This window comes from Aphis gossypii, chromosome 3, assembly GCF_020184175.1.
Source record: "Aphis gossypii isolate Hap1 chromosome 3, ASM2018417v2, whole genome shotgun sequence".
In the NCBI taxonomy this organism is placed as follows: domain Eukaryota; kingdom Metazoa; phylum Arthropoda; class Insecta; order Hemiptera; family Aphididae; genus Aphis; species Aphis gossypii.
In genome coordinates this window covers 17,407,684-17,422,141 of record NC_065532.1, presented here as the reverse complement: position 1 = coordinate 17,422,141, position 14,458 = coordinate 17,407,684, and the positions used below count along the sequence as shown (strand labels likewise).

At 25.5% G+C, this 14,458-nt stretch overlaps 2 protein-coding genes across 3 annotated transcripts in view; one reads left to right on the top strand and one right to left on the bottom strand.

Moving 5' to 3' along the window:
- Positions 1–14,458, top strand: part of LOC114131001 (uncharacterized) — an 89,819-nt gene that overhangs the window by 43,703 nt on the left and 31,658 nt on the right. The gene's annotated exons all lie outside the window — the stretch shown is intronic.
- LOC114130977 (uncharacterized) lies at positions 847–11,716 on the bottom strand. Its single transcript, XM_050202823.1, has 3 exons — positions 11,501–11,716; positions 977–1,344; positions 847–920 (listed from the first exon to the last, which is right to left on the bottom strand). The coding sequence occupies exons 1-2, from the start codon at positions 11,714–11,716 to the stop codon at positions 1,012–1,014; spliced, it is 549 nt and encodes a 182-aa protein (XP_050058780.1). The 3' UTR covers positions 847–920; positions 977–1,011.

Below are 14,458 nucleotides of genomic sequence, written 5' to 3'. Positions count from 1 at the left end.
ATAATGAGATGATGCTTTGAAAGTACTGTTAGGTTGAGTGGTTCTATAGATTATTTAGTAGAAATAAATTTAAATGTAATAATATTTTGTTTTAAATTTAAATTTCTACTATAGTTCTATTCCAAAATATTAAATAATAATATTGAAATACATCGTAATATTGTAATTTAATGATAGTAGTGTTTACTTTTCGAATGTTTTTCCAAAAATCTATTTATTCGAAAAATACACAATCAAAATTAATATTTATAAACCATGTTTGATGATACTTTCTGTTACTCAGATTTTTGTTTTTTTTTTAAAGTTATTTATCAGTTAAAGTTCAATAAGTCATTATTAGTCATAATTTAATGTTTTATTGATTATTTTACAAGTAGCATAATATCATTATTTAATAATTTCTGATGAACTGTATTGACTTGTAAATTTTAATAGTCTAGAAGCAATTAATTTTTAAATATTTCAATAATTAAAAAAAAAAAATCATTAATATCATTAACTAATCGTTCAAATAAATAGGTAAATAATTTTTAATAATTTTTTATCTTTCAGAATTTATAACAACTCAACTTATTAAAAAATTAAATACATATATTGGTAAAAAATTTTTTTTAGCATTCAATAATATACGTTTTGATATTCTGTTCCAAATTTTAAATGTGAGTTATAACTATAAAAATATTGAACTTTCGCTCAACCTTTTGCTCAAAAATATAACCAATTTAATGATTAATTATCATAATTTTTTTTTTTTTTTTTTTTGTATTATTTTTATAATTAAATTTTGAAATATTCAACATAATTAAATAATAAAAAAAAGAAAATGAAATAATAATTTGAAAATCGTTTTACATGGTGTGAAATTTAATTTAATAAGTTTGAACTAAAACGTATTTTATAGCTTGAACTAGTTGAACAACCTATAAAAAACAATAATTTATTATGATATTAATACATTTTTTTTATATATATATACTTTTGAAAGTGTTTCCTATCATTTTCATATCATACTTAATTTTCACTCGGTGGACTATCGATACTACCTTGGTCCAACTGCATTAATAATACACGATACTTGCGCCGGCATTCTTCGTAGCGTTTGACCAACGATTCAAGTTGATCATGTTTAGCAGTTGTATTGTTTAAGTCTTTTATGAGCGTTTTAAGGAGACTAATGAGTGTTAACAACGCATCGTGAAACTCCAAGTTGGTGGCCAGTTGTCCACACATCCATCGGTGGTATAAGCCACACACGTCATCCGTTAAGGTCTTTGTGTTGGATCTGATTACTAATTTAAGCTCCATACACGCACATGGATTGATTTTGCAGATTTCAGATAAATTCTAAAGTAATAAATATTTAGTCATTTTTAAATTTATCACTTATACAGTATTTTGCGTTTCAACAAATATTTTAATAATGGATCAAATTAACAAATATTAACACGAGTATATCCATTGTATATTGTATAAATGGAAATTAATTTCAAATTAACTATCAATTAATAGATTAACCAAAATTGTATTGATGCACATATTATATAGTAATAATTCAACCACCCTGTGTTTTTTAATAGTTATACCAATTGTTTGGATTAGCTATATGAAATTTATCAAAAGTAACTCATATATAAATTAATAATTAATAGTTTTGACAAATTAACACTATGAAGCAATGTAAAAATATTATGATTCTTAATAAATTAAATCCACATTTTAATAATAAACACAAAGTACGAGTATACCTACCTTTACAAATATAAAATGCATGTCATATAGCTTTTATCATATATAAAAATAAAATATTCATAATAGAAAAAATTATTTAATACAAAAGTTTTTTTTTATTTAAAAATATCTAAAATGGTTAGTAATTTTTTTTTCATAATTTTATAGAGGTTTTTGGTCAAATGGGAACTTATTTTTTTTTTTTTACAATCGTAACGTGAAGGTTTTTTTTCGAAGTTTTTCGATACATAAAAGTCAAAATTCAGACGAGTACAGTTTATGTGTTATAACTGTTATAAATATTTAAAATTTAAATGCATGGAGTGTAGTGGTACGGGAATACCCTGTAAAATATTGATCATTTTAGATATTTCTAAATAAAAAACTTTCATATTAAATATTTTTTTCTATTATGACTATTTATATGACAAAATGGTTGTAAAGTACATTTTGAATCAACTGAATATTATTAATAAGTCGTTTTTTCTTTCTTTGTTCTTAACACAGCTGTATTTCTTGAACTACTGAACCATTTTCAATAAAAGTTATATCAAAAGATTTCTCGAGACTCGGGGAAGGTTTTCAGTTTCATTTTTCAATTCATATAGGTCATAAGATGGTTCACATATATATAAATTTTGTTGAAAATCGAATAATTTTTGTTGATATGAAAGTTAGGTTAAGTTTATCATAACTGCAGATTTGTGTATTTCTACTTACAATTGGTTACACGTAAGAAAAAATTACTTCATATTAACTTCCGCTGATGGATACTGCTCGACCTAGTCGTCCTAGTCTTGTTTACCCCCGGTAAACGCTGAGTAATACAGCTAGTATAATATACAATATATACAAATATATATAAATCAATATTATAATAAGATATTTTTTGATAAACAATTGATATATTTAATAATTTTATAATATTTTTCGTATTCCTTTTTTATTTATAAATAAATTACAAATATACTACAAATTTTAGTTCATACCTAATCGTCGTTTCATATTGCTCTAGTTATTGTAATGTAATACATTTTAAAAGAACAATAAATCATTATTCATTATAGTTGCAACCCAAAATAAGATTTTAAGCAGGGGTAATTTGTTATTGTAATGTTTTGATGGAATGTTTATCAAAATATTGTAAATGTACGCAATTAAAAAGTAATTTTACAACTTGGGTAACATATACATGATATTTTATTTTAAACTTTTTTTAAAAAATGAAAGTAACTTTTGCAATATGTTACATCGAAAAACATAGGGGCATTTGATTATTTCAGTGAAAAAGGACACGAACAAGTAACAACATAAAGGGGACCTACCGACATATCGGGATGCCATAAACAATTTTTACGGTTTTCTTTCTGTTCAAAAGTACAGTGTCAAAAATATTTACGTGTTATTTAACACGAGTAATACCATTTAACAGTGGTAATCTTTACAAATCCAGACTAGATATATGCACATTGCTCATATCAGTTGGATTCAACAAAATCAGTTTGTATATTAGGCAACTAAATTTAGTTCCACACCGGATCGAGACAAAACTAACTATTAACGCATAGGCTCGTATATGTATAGTTGTTTTACTGTTACAACCCGTCTGGCCGGACAAGTAACAGTTCATCTTAATTAACTGTGACACAACGTCAGTGACCTTTGAAGTAATTAAAATATCACAGTAATCCATTAGTGCGAAACATGTGTTACCTTTTATGGACTACAAAAGATCGCATTGGTTACCTAGAAACCACCCAACATTAATTCGGCTGTGGGCTGAAGTGTGGCAGTATAAGGGGAGGGTTACTCTTTTGTAATTGTATGAGTTACGTCCCTATAGTCTACACTCATAGAAACGGCATTCATGTCTACTAAGTATTATTGTTTGGAGAATAATTTGTGTCATAAAATAAAATAAAATAAAAAAAAAATTATAAAAGCTTGTGCAAAAAAATACTAAAAAAAATGTTGACCTAATAAATTATGATGAACAATAACAATACAATATTTATATAAGGGCTGCAACGAAAAAACTAAATAGTAATAGGACTGCAAGTTTATGTGTATGAACTACCTATGACCTATAATACCTGTCTCACATTGTCACTTGTTTTTTTTTTTTAGAATCCTATAGTTAAGTGAGGGCTATATTGATTTTACAATTATGTGTGTATTTTTTAGTCTGCAACAATTTTCGGAGCTATAAAAATGATCAACAAGTTTCATTTGTCTTTATAGTAAGTCTTTAGTAACCTCGAAAATACTGGGAAATTCAAAATAAATTGCTTCGGCCTTTATAAAGTTATTTTCTTCTAGTTGTATATATATATATATATTAACGCCATCATTTATTTTCTTTGCCTTACATACGTCTAACATAGTAGTTTAAGATTACAAATGTACGCTAGTATAGCGCCGTTTGTTGGGAGTCGGAAAAAATGACCACGGAAAAAAAACCCAAATTAAAAAACACACGTCGGAAAAAAAGCCCACGGAAAAAAAGTGCTATCATTGTAATCTTATATTATGAAATATTTTATAAACTGTGGTTAATTGTTAATTATACAATGGATTTACAATCATATGATATATTTTTAATAAAAAAATAATATTTTTAAAATAATTTTATCATATAATTATTTAATAGAACATAGGTACAAAATATTCTCGTTTGTGGTAACATAATAATAACTAATAATTATAATACGAGAGATCGCTTAGTCATAATTATTTATAAAAATAATTTTCGATAAGTAGTATATAAAAAAAAAGTTAAACTTATTTAATAAAATCAACATTTATTAAGGGTTAATTAATAATCATTGATTACATTTGTCTTATTTGAGACAATAATCAAATGGTGTCAAAACGATAACAATCTAAAGTTAATACTATTAGTACTACTAATACTACTTTTATACAATAGTAAATTGATGAATTATAAGGTTAATCATAATAATAACTTGTGGGCTATGTATATATACATAAAAAAATTAAAATTAACTTAACTGTATAATAATGATAATTAACAATAAAAAGCTAAGTTAAAACAATATAAAATTTAATTGAATTGCTAAAAAGTACCTATGTATGTATGTATAATTTAATAAAGTATTATAGTTTCCTACTGTGAATATTATTTAAAATATGTATCTATAAATAAATGTAAATATATTATGTATAATATATTTTTTTGGGCTTTTTTTCCGGCTTGTGTTTTTTTCCGTGGGTTTTTTTCGCGATTTCCGTTTGTTATATTAATGTTAGGTCAGATTTGTAGATTATTTTTAAGTAAAAATTTAAATTATTCGTTTTTGTATTAGGTATTGACTCGGTTAACACTCATCTTGAGCAAAAATAAACAACTACGAATGTATAACTATATGATTAAGATGTATTAATTGTATTCGATATTATAATGATAATATTGATACATTTTATGATATAATAATACAGAAATCGCCTCACGAGAGATTTGCTGTAGAGATAAAAAATATAGGTAACCTTGTTTTTACACGCCTTGTGTAACAAGGATTTGTGTTCTTTAACATAAATTGAAGTAATATTGTCACTTTTACAAGATAAGGAGGATTATGGATTAATATTTTGAATGGCCTTAACAGCTATTTTATATTTGTATTGTCCTTACGGCTAGGTCTACTTATTTTAATATAAAAGCTAAATTGTTGAATACGGTATAGGTTAGGTTAGGTTAGGTTATTAATTCCAAAAATATTGAAACACGTATAATTAATCTAAACATGTTTTATATAAGTTCATAAGTTTGAATTAAACAATATAAACTAAACATTCTCTATTAGAAATCCATAATCTGAAGAATGAGTTGTTGTAATATTGGAAAACAATCATCGAATTAATAACAATTTATAAACAATTCTGATTAACATTTAAGTATTGTGATTTTAAATTATATTTTATAATTATTATTTATTTCATAAAAAAATATAAATAGGTACATAATATTTTTGGGCTTTGACAGTATATATTTTGTAATAAGGATAACGTGTTACGATAAAAGAAAACGATAATACCTTAATGGGGTCACGGGGAAAAGTTTGGTTAGGGTATCTCAACGGTACACATTATAACATTTAAAACAATCGTTTATTTAATTAAATATTTAATAATGGCATGTGTAAACATAATATTGTGATTGCCATTAAACATTAGATGGTTTAAAAATTTTTCATTTACACATTATTGTAAATAGCTGGTACCTACACATATTGATTTTGGAAAAGGTTGTTTTACAATAATTTAAATTTAAACTTTAGGTAATCAAAGTTTGTTACATATTTGTACAACTGTCGGGACTTGACAGTTCTTCATTATTTTCAAGTGTAATATAAAAGGATATTTTAAGGAAATTAAATGTTCATTGTTCATTATTAAAATTTAAAAAAAAACATTTATTGACTTTTTTCTTAACTTTTGACACCAGCAACTTTTTAAAAAACAAAAAATAAATTATTTGAATTTAAAATATAAAAAACAAATTCGTTTTCTTAAATGTGAAGCTTAAATTATAACTTTTTTGAATAACTTGCTTTGCCACTTCAAAACAATAACTACCTAATTACAGAGTCAGGTGTAAAAAATTGTATAATTTCCAGTGTTTTCGATAAGAACTAATTTATATAAAATAACGTTCTAAATGGCGATGACATTTTAAAATATTAGTAAAACTAAATTGTTTCAATATATAATAGACAATATAATAATAAACTTTGTTTTAAACGTGAACTAATTTTGAAACGTATAATTATTATCTTTCATAAAATTTTAACTTAATTTAAGTAAAGAGAAAATGTCGATCAAGAAAATGTATGTACCTATTTCATATTGGTATCCTCTTCTTTCCCCTGCACTTATTTCTGCATAATATAACTGTTCTAAAAATTAAATGATTCAACAAAATTATATTAAACAATGAGTTATGGATATAAATATCTGTGTATAAAACTATTTTGTTGAAAAGATATAATAATATTGATAAAATAAACTGCCTATGTTATTAAATCACATTACTTCGTATTTAGGTACCTACACATAAATTGTATTCATACAAAATCCATAGTGTTGAATATTTCAGTTAGCGTAAATGGGAATTTTCAAATGAGAAGCGAACTATATATAGAGTGATACTAAAATGCTTATATTGTTTTCCGAATTAATTTTATTTCACTATCAACCAAACATCAATACAAGTATTATACTCCCCGACGCTATGCTGTCATATTTTACAAATTATATAATAACGGATATAATAGGTGTAGACGGTTTAACTTATTAATAGGGCTCGAATTTTAAAGCATATGTTTCTTTTTTTATACATGAGATAGAAATCTAATTTTTATACATAAATTCGTTTCACGCCATTCTGACGATTCCAAATAAAACCAATTTATTTTTGATTTTTTTTATATCTTAAATGCATTTTTTGCTTTTTTAAAAACTATTCCAGGTGTGGATTTTTTTATATGTTTATTATGCCATTTTGATAAAAATAAATAAATTAATAAGAAATGTAAAAACCCAGAATGTGGACTAAATAGTTAGGTATTATTGTTTTCGTTATCGGCTTATATATTAAATATATTGAACGTACTTATGGATTATTGATCTACATATTTTAATAGCCCTCAGTACCTATACAGTCAGTGTGCCTATAACATCGATATCGACCATTTCCGAATTTAAGATTTAGAGTTGTAATTTGAAACTTCTTGTATGGATTATGCACCGATCACTTCAATAGATATAAAGAATTCTTTTTCTATGTAGATGTACAAATATTTCGTTGGATGATATAGCCAGTTTCACTACTGAAAATCTAGAGAAATACATGGTAATTCATTTTTCAAAATTTTTTATTCATTTTTATAATTAGTTCGTGTTTAATTTAAAAAATAAATAAATATGCTTCCTTTTTGCTTTTTTAAAACAATTGTGTGCTTTTTGTTGTTACTTATTATGGTTTAAGATCCTAGCCCTACTTATAAATAACAATAATTATTTTGATAATCATAAAACACAACAAAAATAAGAAAATTCGTACCTATCACTTTTATAACACGTGTAAAAAGTAGGTAACTAAATGTGAAATGTCAGCTATAAGTATAGTATTTTTATCTCACATTTTTACGATAATTTTCATATAGTAGTAGAAATAATTCATCAAAATCTCAAAACCATATTTATCGTGTGCTTAATATACACTAAAGCGAAGACCATAATTTACATATTATCATTATGGAGTTCTATTGCTCGGAAATTATTCATGAATTCAGTTCTAATTTAGTTAATTTTAAAGCATGTTACATTACAATAATTTGGTTTACCTTATGTTTCACTCTATATACCTAAATAAATACATAATATGTATATTTCAATAGGTATAGCACGACTCTGTACGTTTCATCTTGTTGGGAGCACGATTCCGATCGATTTTAATTGAACAATGGGTTGTCAAAATGACACAAAAAATAACACGAATATGAACTATTTTTTGGCAATGTTAACATTTATTATTTATTATTGTCAATTCGTTTAATTTTCTTAAATAATAACGTAATAAAAAAGTTTATGAACTCAAAAAAGTCAAAGTTAAAAATTTTTCGATTAAATTGGGTAGTACAAATTGTATACTTTTTTTTTTAACTAACTATAAGTAAAAACTACTATAAAATAAACAAAAAATATGATTTGATACCTTATTGGTACTCGTTAATAATACTTAACAAATATTTTATTATATTGATAATTAATTGATTGTGTGATCTAAACGTTGTTTGTTAGCTGAGGTAATTTGATTAAAATGTCCTTTAGATTCTAAATTTATTTTTGTGTAAAAAACGTACGCAAAAAGCTAGAACTAAGTCAAATAGTCAAATACCTATACGTAACCTTATGGAATTCTGGAACCATTGCACTTAAATCTTAGGTATAAAATGTATTGAATTGTGTACTTTTAAATGTGCACAATTTCATTAGCTGATAAGAGCCGTACGAAATCGTGTTCTATCTATTTTAATATTAGTACATTAATAAACATTTACAATATTATCTCCAAAATAAACATTTTTTCAAGTCTTAACTGAAAGGGTATCAGAGCATCACTACGATTTTAAATAAAACTTTATCGGATATAAGTGCAACATTAAGTATTAAGGTATGTTTTCCTTGCAGCGTCCGGACGCAGCGTTTGGTCGCGGCGCCTGGACGCTCTACACTGGTCCGAGATCAGTGCTGTCGCCAGACGCCGCGTCACATTCAAAATACAAAGGCTTATAATACATCGTCTGGACGCTGTAAGGAAAACGTACCTTTACATTGTACATATTTTTATTACCTATTTAATTTAATAAAAAATAAAACTCAATAAATATTACTATGTGTGTATATATATATATTGTTGATTATTATTTTATACAACACTCTGGGAAATTTGATTGATAATTAATTATCTTCGTTGAAGTAATTATATTTTAATTTAAACTTACTTTATTTAATCTCAATCAGTTACAAACTTTTATCGATTAAATTTCAATCAAAGTTTTAACAGGGCCAATCGAACTAATTGAAGGATGAGTAAATAATTATAACACCCTCGAATCACATAGCTTAAACTATAAATGTGTAAGGTGTTAACTAAGACAATTTATAATTTACTAATTTTACGAGGTATCAATAATAAACTAATTCCATAAATTTTATCATTAATTTACAACACTTATAAGTTATAATAATAATAATAATAATAAAAAAACTTGCAAATCACAACAAATAAAAATATAGTACAGTTGCATCAATAAAGAGTTAATATTAAATGCTATATTAAAGATAAAAAAAAAATATAATTTCTAATTTATCGATTTGTTCGTTTGCAACTTTTATAGTATTCCCTCTGTACCAATAAAAAAAGTATAAATGTATATGAAAAACTCATCGTAAAGCCGTTGTATTATGTATCAGTCACATACAAAAATTTAATGTTTATTCACATATGACATATCCCAAATTGAAAATTATGAATAGAAATTTTTATAAATTTTGTATAACGGGAGAAAATAAGCTTTTAATCTATTGAAGTATGTTTAATTTTAACCAAAATCTAGTACGAATCACATAACTGACACACTTTGGTTAGTAAATGTAATAACACTTAAGGGGATTGGTGACGGTGATTTCCTGTCTTTGTCTAACACACGCGCAACATAAGAATTCAGACGTTTTTTTTGTCCAACGTACCGATTGATACGGTAAAGCGATAAGAATTCTGAAAAAAGATTTGAATTCGTTGTCAAGTCTACTTGAGAACGGTCAGTCCACATTTTTGATATTATCTGCCAAAATCTTAAAATTATTATATTACAAACGAGTAATTAAAAAATTGTCATATTTCAATTATTTAAAAGGTTATATTTTAATATAAAAAATGTGGACTGGCCGTTCTCAAGTAGACTTGACGACGAATTCAAATCTGTTTTCAGAATTCTTATCGCTTTACTGTATCAATCGGTACGTTGGACAAAAAATACGTTTGAATTCTTATGTTGCGCGTGTGTTAGACAAAGACAGGCAATCACCGTCACCAATCCCCTTAATAATATACTCAATTTGTAAAGATTTACTATACAATACGTTTTATATTTAAATTATACAAAAAAAAAAACAGTATGTCAATTCTATTAAATTCTTTTTTTGTACTATTAAAAGATTAAAATATAAAGTGTTAAATGCTATAGCCTTTAAAAAATCTATTACGACCTTAATTTAAAAAAAAAAAAATCAAAATATCAGCCATAGAATTATATTGTTATTGTTCAAAAAATGTGTATATTAAATAAATGTAGAATTCCTTATTACTACCAAAATAACTGAAGAAGTCGGTATTCCATAAAGTTAAGAATTAACATCCATTAATCATAATGTCGGGTGATACACTCATTGTTTTGAAAATTATTAACGTTTTTTAAAATATTCAATTTACATAATTTTATGGCATTAAAAAATAATATTTTTCCTCTATAGTTTATCGTTGTCATTTTTAAAAAAATTACTCATTCTAATGAAAAAATATATTGTTAGTTCTTTATTTCAATGCAGAATCCTTTTTGGAGTACTCCAATAAAAGAAAATCAATTTTTGACTAATAGTTTATAAGTTAATATTTATATATATATAATTATATATATATGTGTGTGTGTGTGTGTGTGTGTGTGGTGTGTGTGTGTGTGTGTGTGTGTGTGTGTGTGTGTATTTTAAGTTTTGATGAGTGGAATAGAGTACAGGTACAGGGTTAACCCTCAAAATGTTGGTCCCCCATGAGCTGAATATTTCATCAAAACTAAGTAATTACAGACTAAGATCAGAGTGAACTTATAATGCTTTTTCCAATACCTATAATATAATTTTTTAGACACTTATTGATTTTTAAAAAATTGTAACGGTTAACTGTAAATGAAATAAGCTACTTGTCTGAAGTTTAATTTCTATTTATTGAAATACTACAAATAATCTGAAATATGAAATTAAAAATGTATGTCGTCGTTGAAATTATTAAAAATGAATAAAATATAAAATTTATTCTCTAAAATGTTGTTTTGTAACTATTAAAAACAATATAAATTAATTATTTTTTAAAAAAAGGTTAGTGTTTTTTGAAATAATTAATATCATTATACTCTCACTTAAGAGGTAGGTGACAATATTATGTACGATTAAATTATTTTGATTAGGTACTTACTGATTTATTGGAAAAGCATTTGTTACGGGTTTTTACAGCTATATTTTCTTCGGGCCACTGCAAAGATTGATCGATCCATTGGTCTGTGTTTTGTATCGCTTTTGGTGAAGTAGGCGATTGGACTGGCATTTCGTTATTTTGGTTTTCGGCTGATTCCCACCAGCGGTCTAATGACGGTCGACGGGCGTCCCATGAATTTCGATTGTTCTTATTCATTATATTGTATAATAATATATTGCTAAATGTGTGTCACAAGTACCTCAGAGTAACTTTACTTCAAGTCGCAACAACTTGCCGCCGGTCCGTTAATTTATTATCAGAATTGTATCATAATGTATCATAATATCTGTAATTTTTTATAAAATTATATTACTCAACATAATTGTTGATTAAAATCACGTGAATAATAATAATATAATTAATATTTTCATCACGAAATAAATAATCTTAATATTCTATCTTAACAACAATCGAGATTTGAACCAGAACTTTAGGTCAATAACAATCGATGATAGACACATTGTAAAGATAATATTATATTTACTATTATCAAAGAAAACTTATAATAGGTACAATCATCGCTAGTATATGATTTGTCAAGCTATATATAATATAATATTATTATATATACACTATTAAAGTTCAATTTATCAGTTGCGTAATTGTGTTTGATACATAATTGATTTTCAATGTTGCTGTACATTTTGTAATATCTTTGGTTAATATTTTAAAGCGGATATTTCATCGACTTTTGCTTTAGAACTTTAGAACTATTTTTATTTTAGATTTTTAGTTTTTATATCGTCGTTTTTTATAGAATGGGTGTTATAAACGTTTTGAACAGACCCACTATATATATTGGAAATGGAATACAGATTGTACTTAACTGCAAACGACATTTTTTTCCGTTTCTCAGTAGTTTAAGAAGAGAAAAAAAGATGAAAAATGTATGCAAAGCGCTTGTTTTCCCTAACAGCTTAATACTATTTGGGTAAACCAAGTTTTTGTTCGGAATCATTTTCCAAACAGAACGATTAATCATTACTTTCAAATTTAAAATAATAATACACAATACTGGCGCGGGCTCCAAGCCTTTGTCACGTGACGTCATTTTTGCGATTGATAATCTTGTATTGTATAGACTATAAATAAGATATAATAGCTTCTTGTGATTAAATATTTAATGTTAAACACAATGGCGATGATATGCTGTTGTAAAAATGGCGAGTTATAGATTGATGCGAATAAACATAAATTTATCAGTACCAGAATAATGCAAAAATACGACATTATAATATGCTGTATAAATCTCATTTTTACTTGCACTATGTGAATATTCGATCGGTATAACTATCGTGTTATTAGCATGTAACATTATAGAATTATGCGTATCATATCGTTTTAACACTTTTTGCAACAAACGCATTTGTTTAAGTTTTTATTCATCAGGAATATAATGTTAGCGTACATTTTATTTTCACCTTAACAATTTTAAATCTGTTGTTTTTTTTTTTATTTGAGCTCTTAAGCTCACTACATTTAATTCGATCGAAATCATTTGTAAAAGTTTAATTTAATTGAAAGCTCCCTTAGCTTATTTACAATTTTCTAACATCACTTTTATCATTTTAAAGAGAAAACTGTTTTTACTGGACTGTAATAAAGATTTTTTGAAAACTAGAAAACTTTTCACATTCGATACCTTTATAAGTTTCAAATATCCTACTGTATTGCTGTACACATTTACGATGTACTATTTGATATCATCTATTTATTATTGTCTACAAATGTAACCTGCTGCAGTAGGTTTATTTGATTATTTATTTTTAATAATTTACATTTGAAAAAAAAAAATAATTCAATAGATTTTAAAAATCAATATGAAAATTTAATTTTTCTAAATAGTATCGTAGTTAATAGAAGGTACTGCATATATTTAGTATTATTTTTAAATTCTGATTAAAGAGTATAATATGGTTATTGGTTTTTTAAATGCTATTAATTCTATTGACGTTTTATTTTTATTTTTTGTGGTAATGATTGAGATTTAAAAGTTTCCTCTAGTAAAAAAGGATTTTTTACTTTTATCTCAACAAATTATCGTAATTGCAATTATTATAAATCTTTATATATCACTCTGTATTATTACTCGAACGTCTCCTAAGTACTAATATTTATGAACGTCAGTTAAACATATGTATAGGACCCTTGGGTCCTAATTAACCTCAAAGACAATGAGTTATTGTTAAACAGAGAAATTCAAACGTAGTAGGGTAAGTGAGAGGGGCGTATGAAACTTATATTTATAATAATCATACATAAATGGGCCCATACTCGATCAACAGTATTGATTCCCCGTGATATTAACAATAATAATAATTTTTGACAGTTGACATAGTACTATATAGAACCAATATCGCTTCAATAACATCGATATTGTTCAGCATAAATTAAAGTTGTATCATCGGTTTAAATTTAAAATGTTTAAATCATTGAAGGCTGCTAGCAAAGAAGACACTTATATATACATAATATTACTCTTACCATTTCGTATTAAAAAATATATAAATAAAAATAACGAAGAATATCCATAGAAAGGAATAAAGTAAAAATAAAAAAAAAATAATATCAAATCAAACAACAACACAAAAAATATCAACGTTGGATAGTTTATTATTACATATTGGTATTGTATTACATTATTACACAGTATTACGATTCTAACAAAAGTTCGATATGGCAGCTCTTTTTTGGATCCAAATATGACTGTAGAAAGATTTTTTTTTAGAATTTTCTTTCTATTTTTCCATAAAACCGTTAAAAACTACAAAAAAAGGGTAAACTAAAATAACTCAATATCTTGCATGGACAGGATCTAAAGCCCTCTGTATTTCAAAGACCAAAGTTAAAGTCTTAGTTCTGATCATTGTAACAATACTCACGTAGGTAGGTCGACTC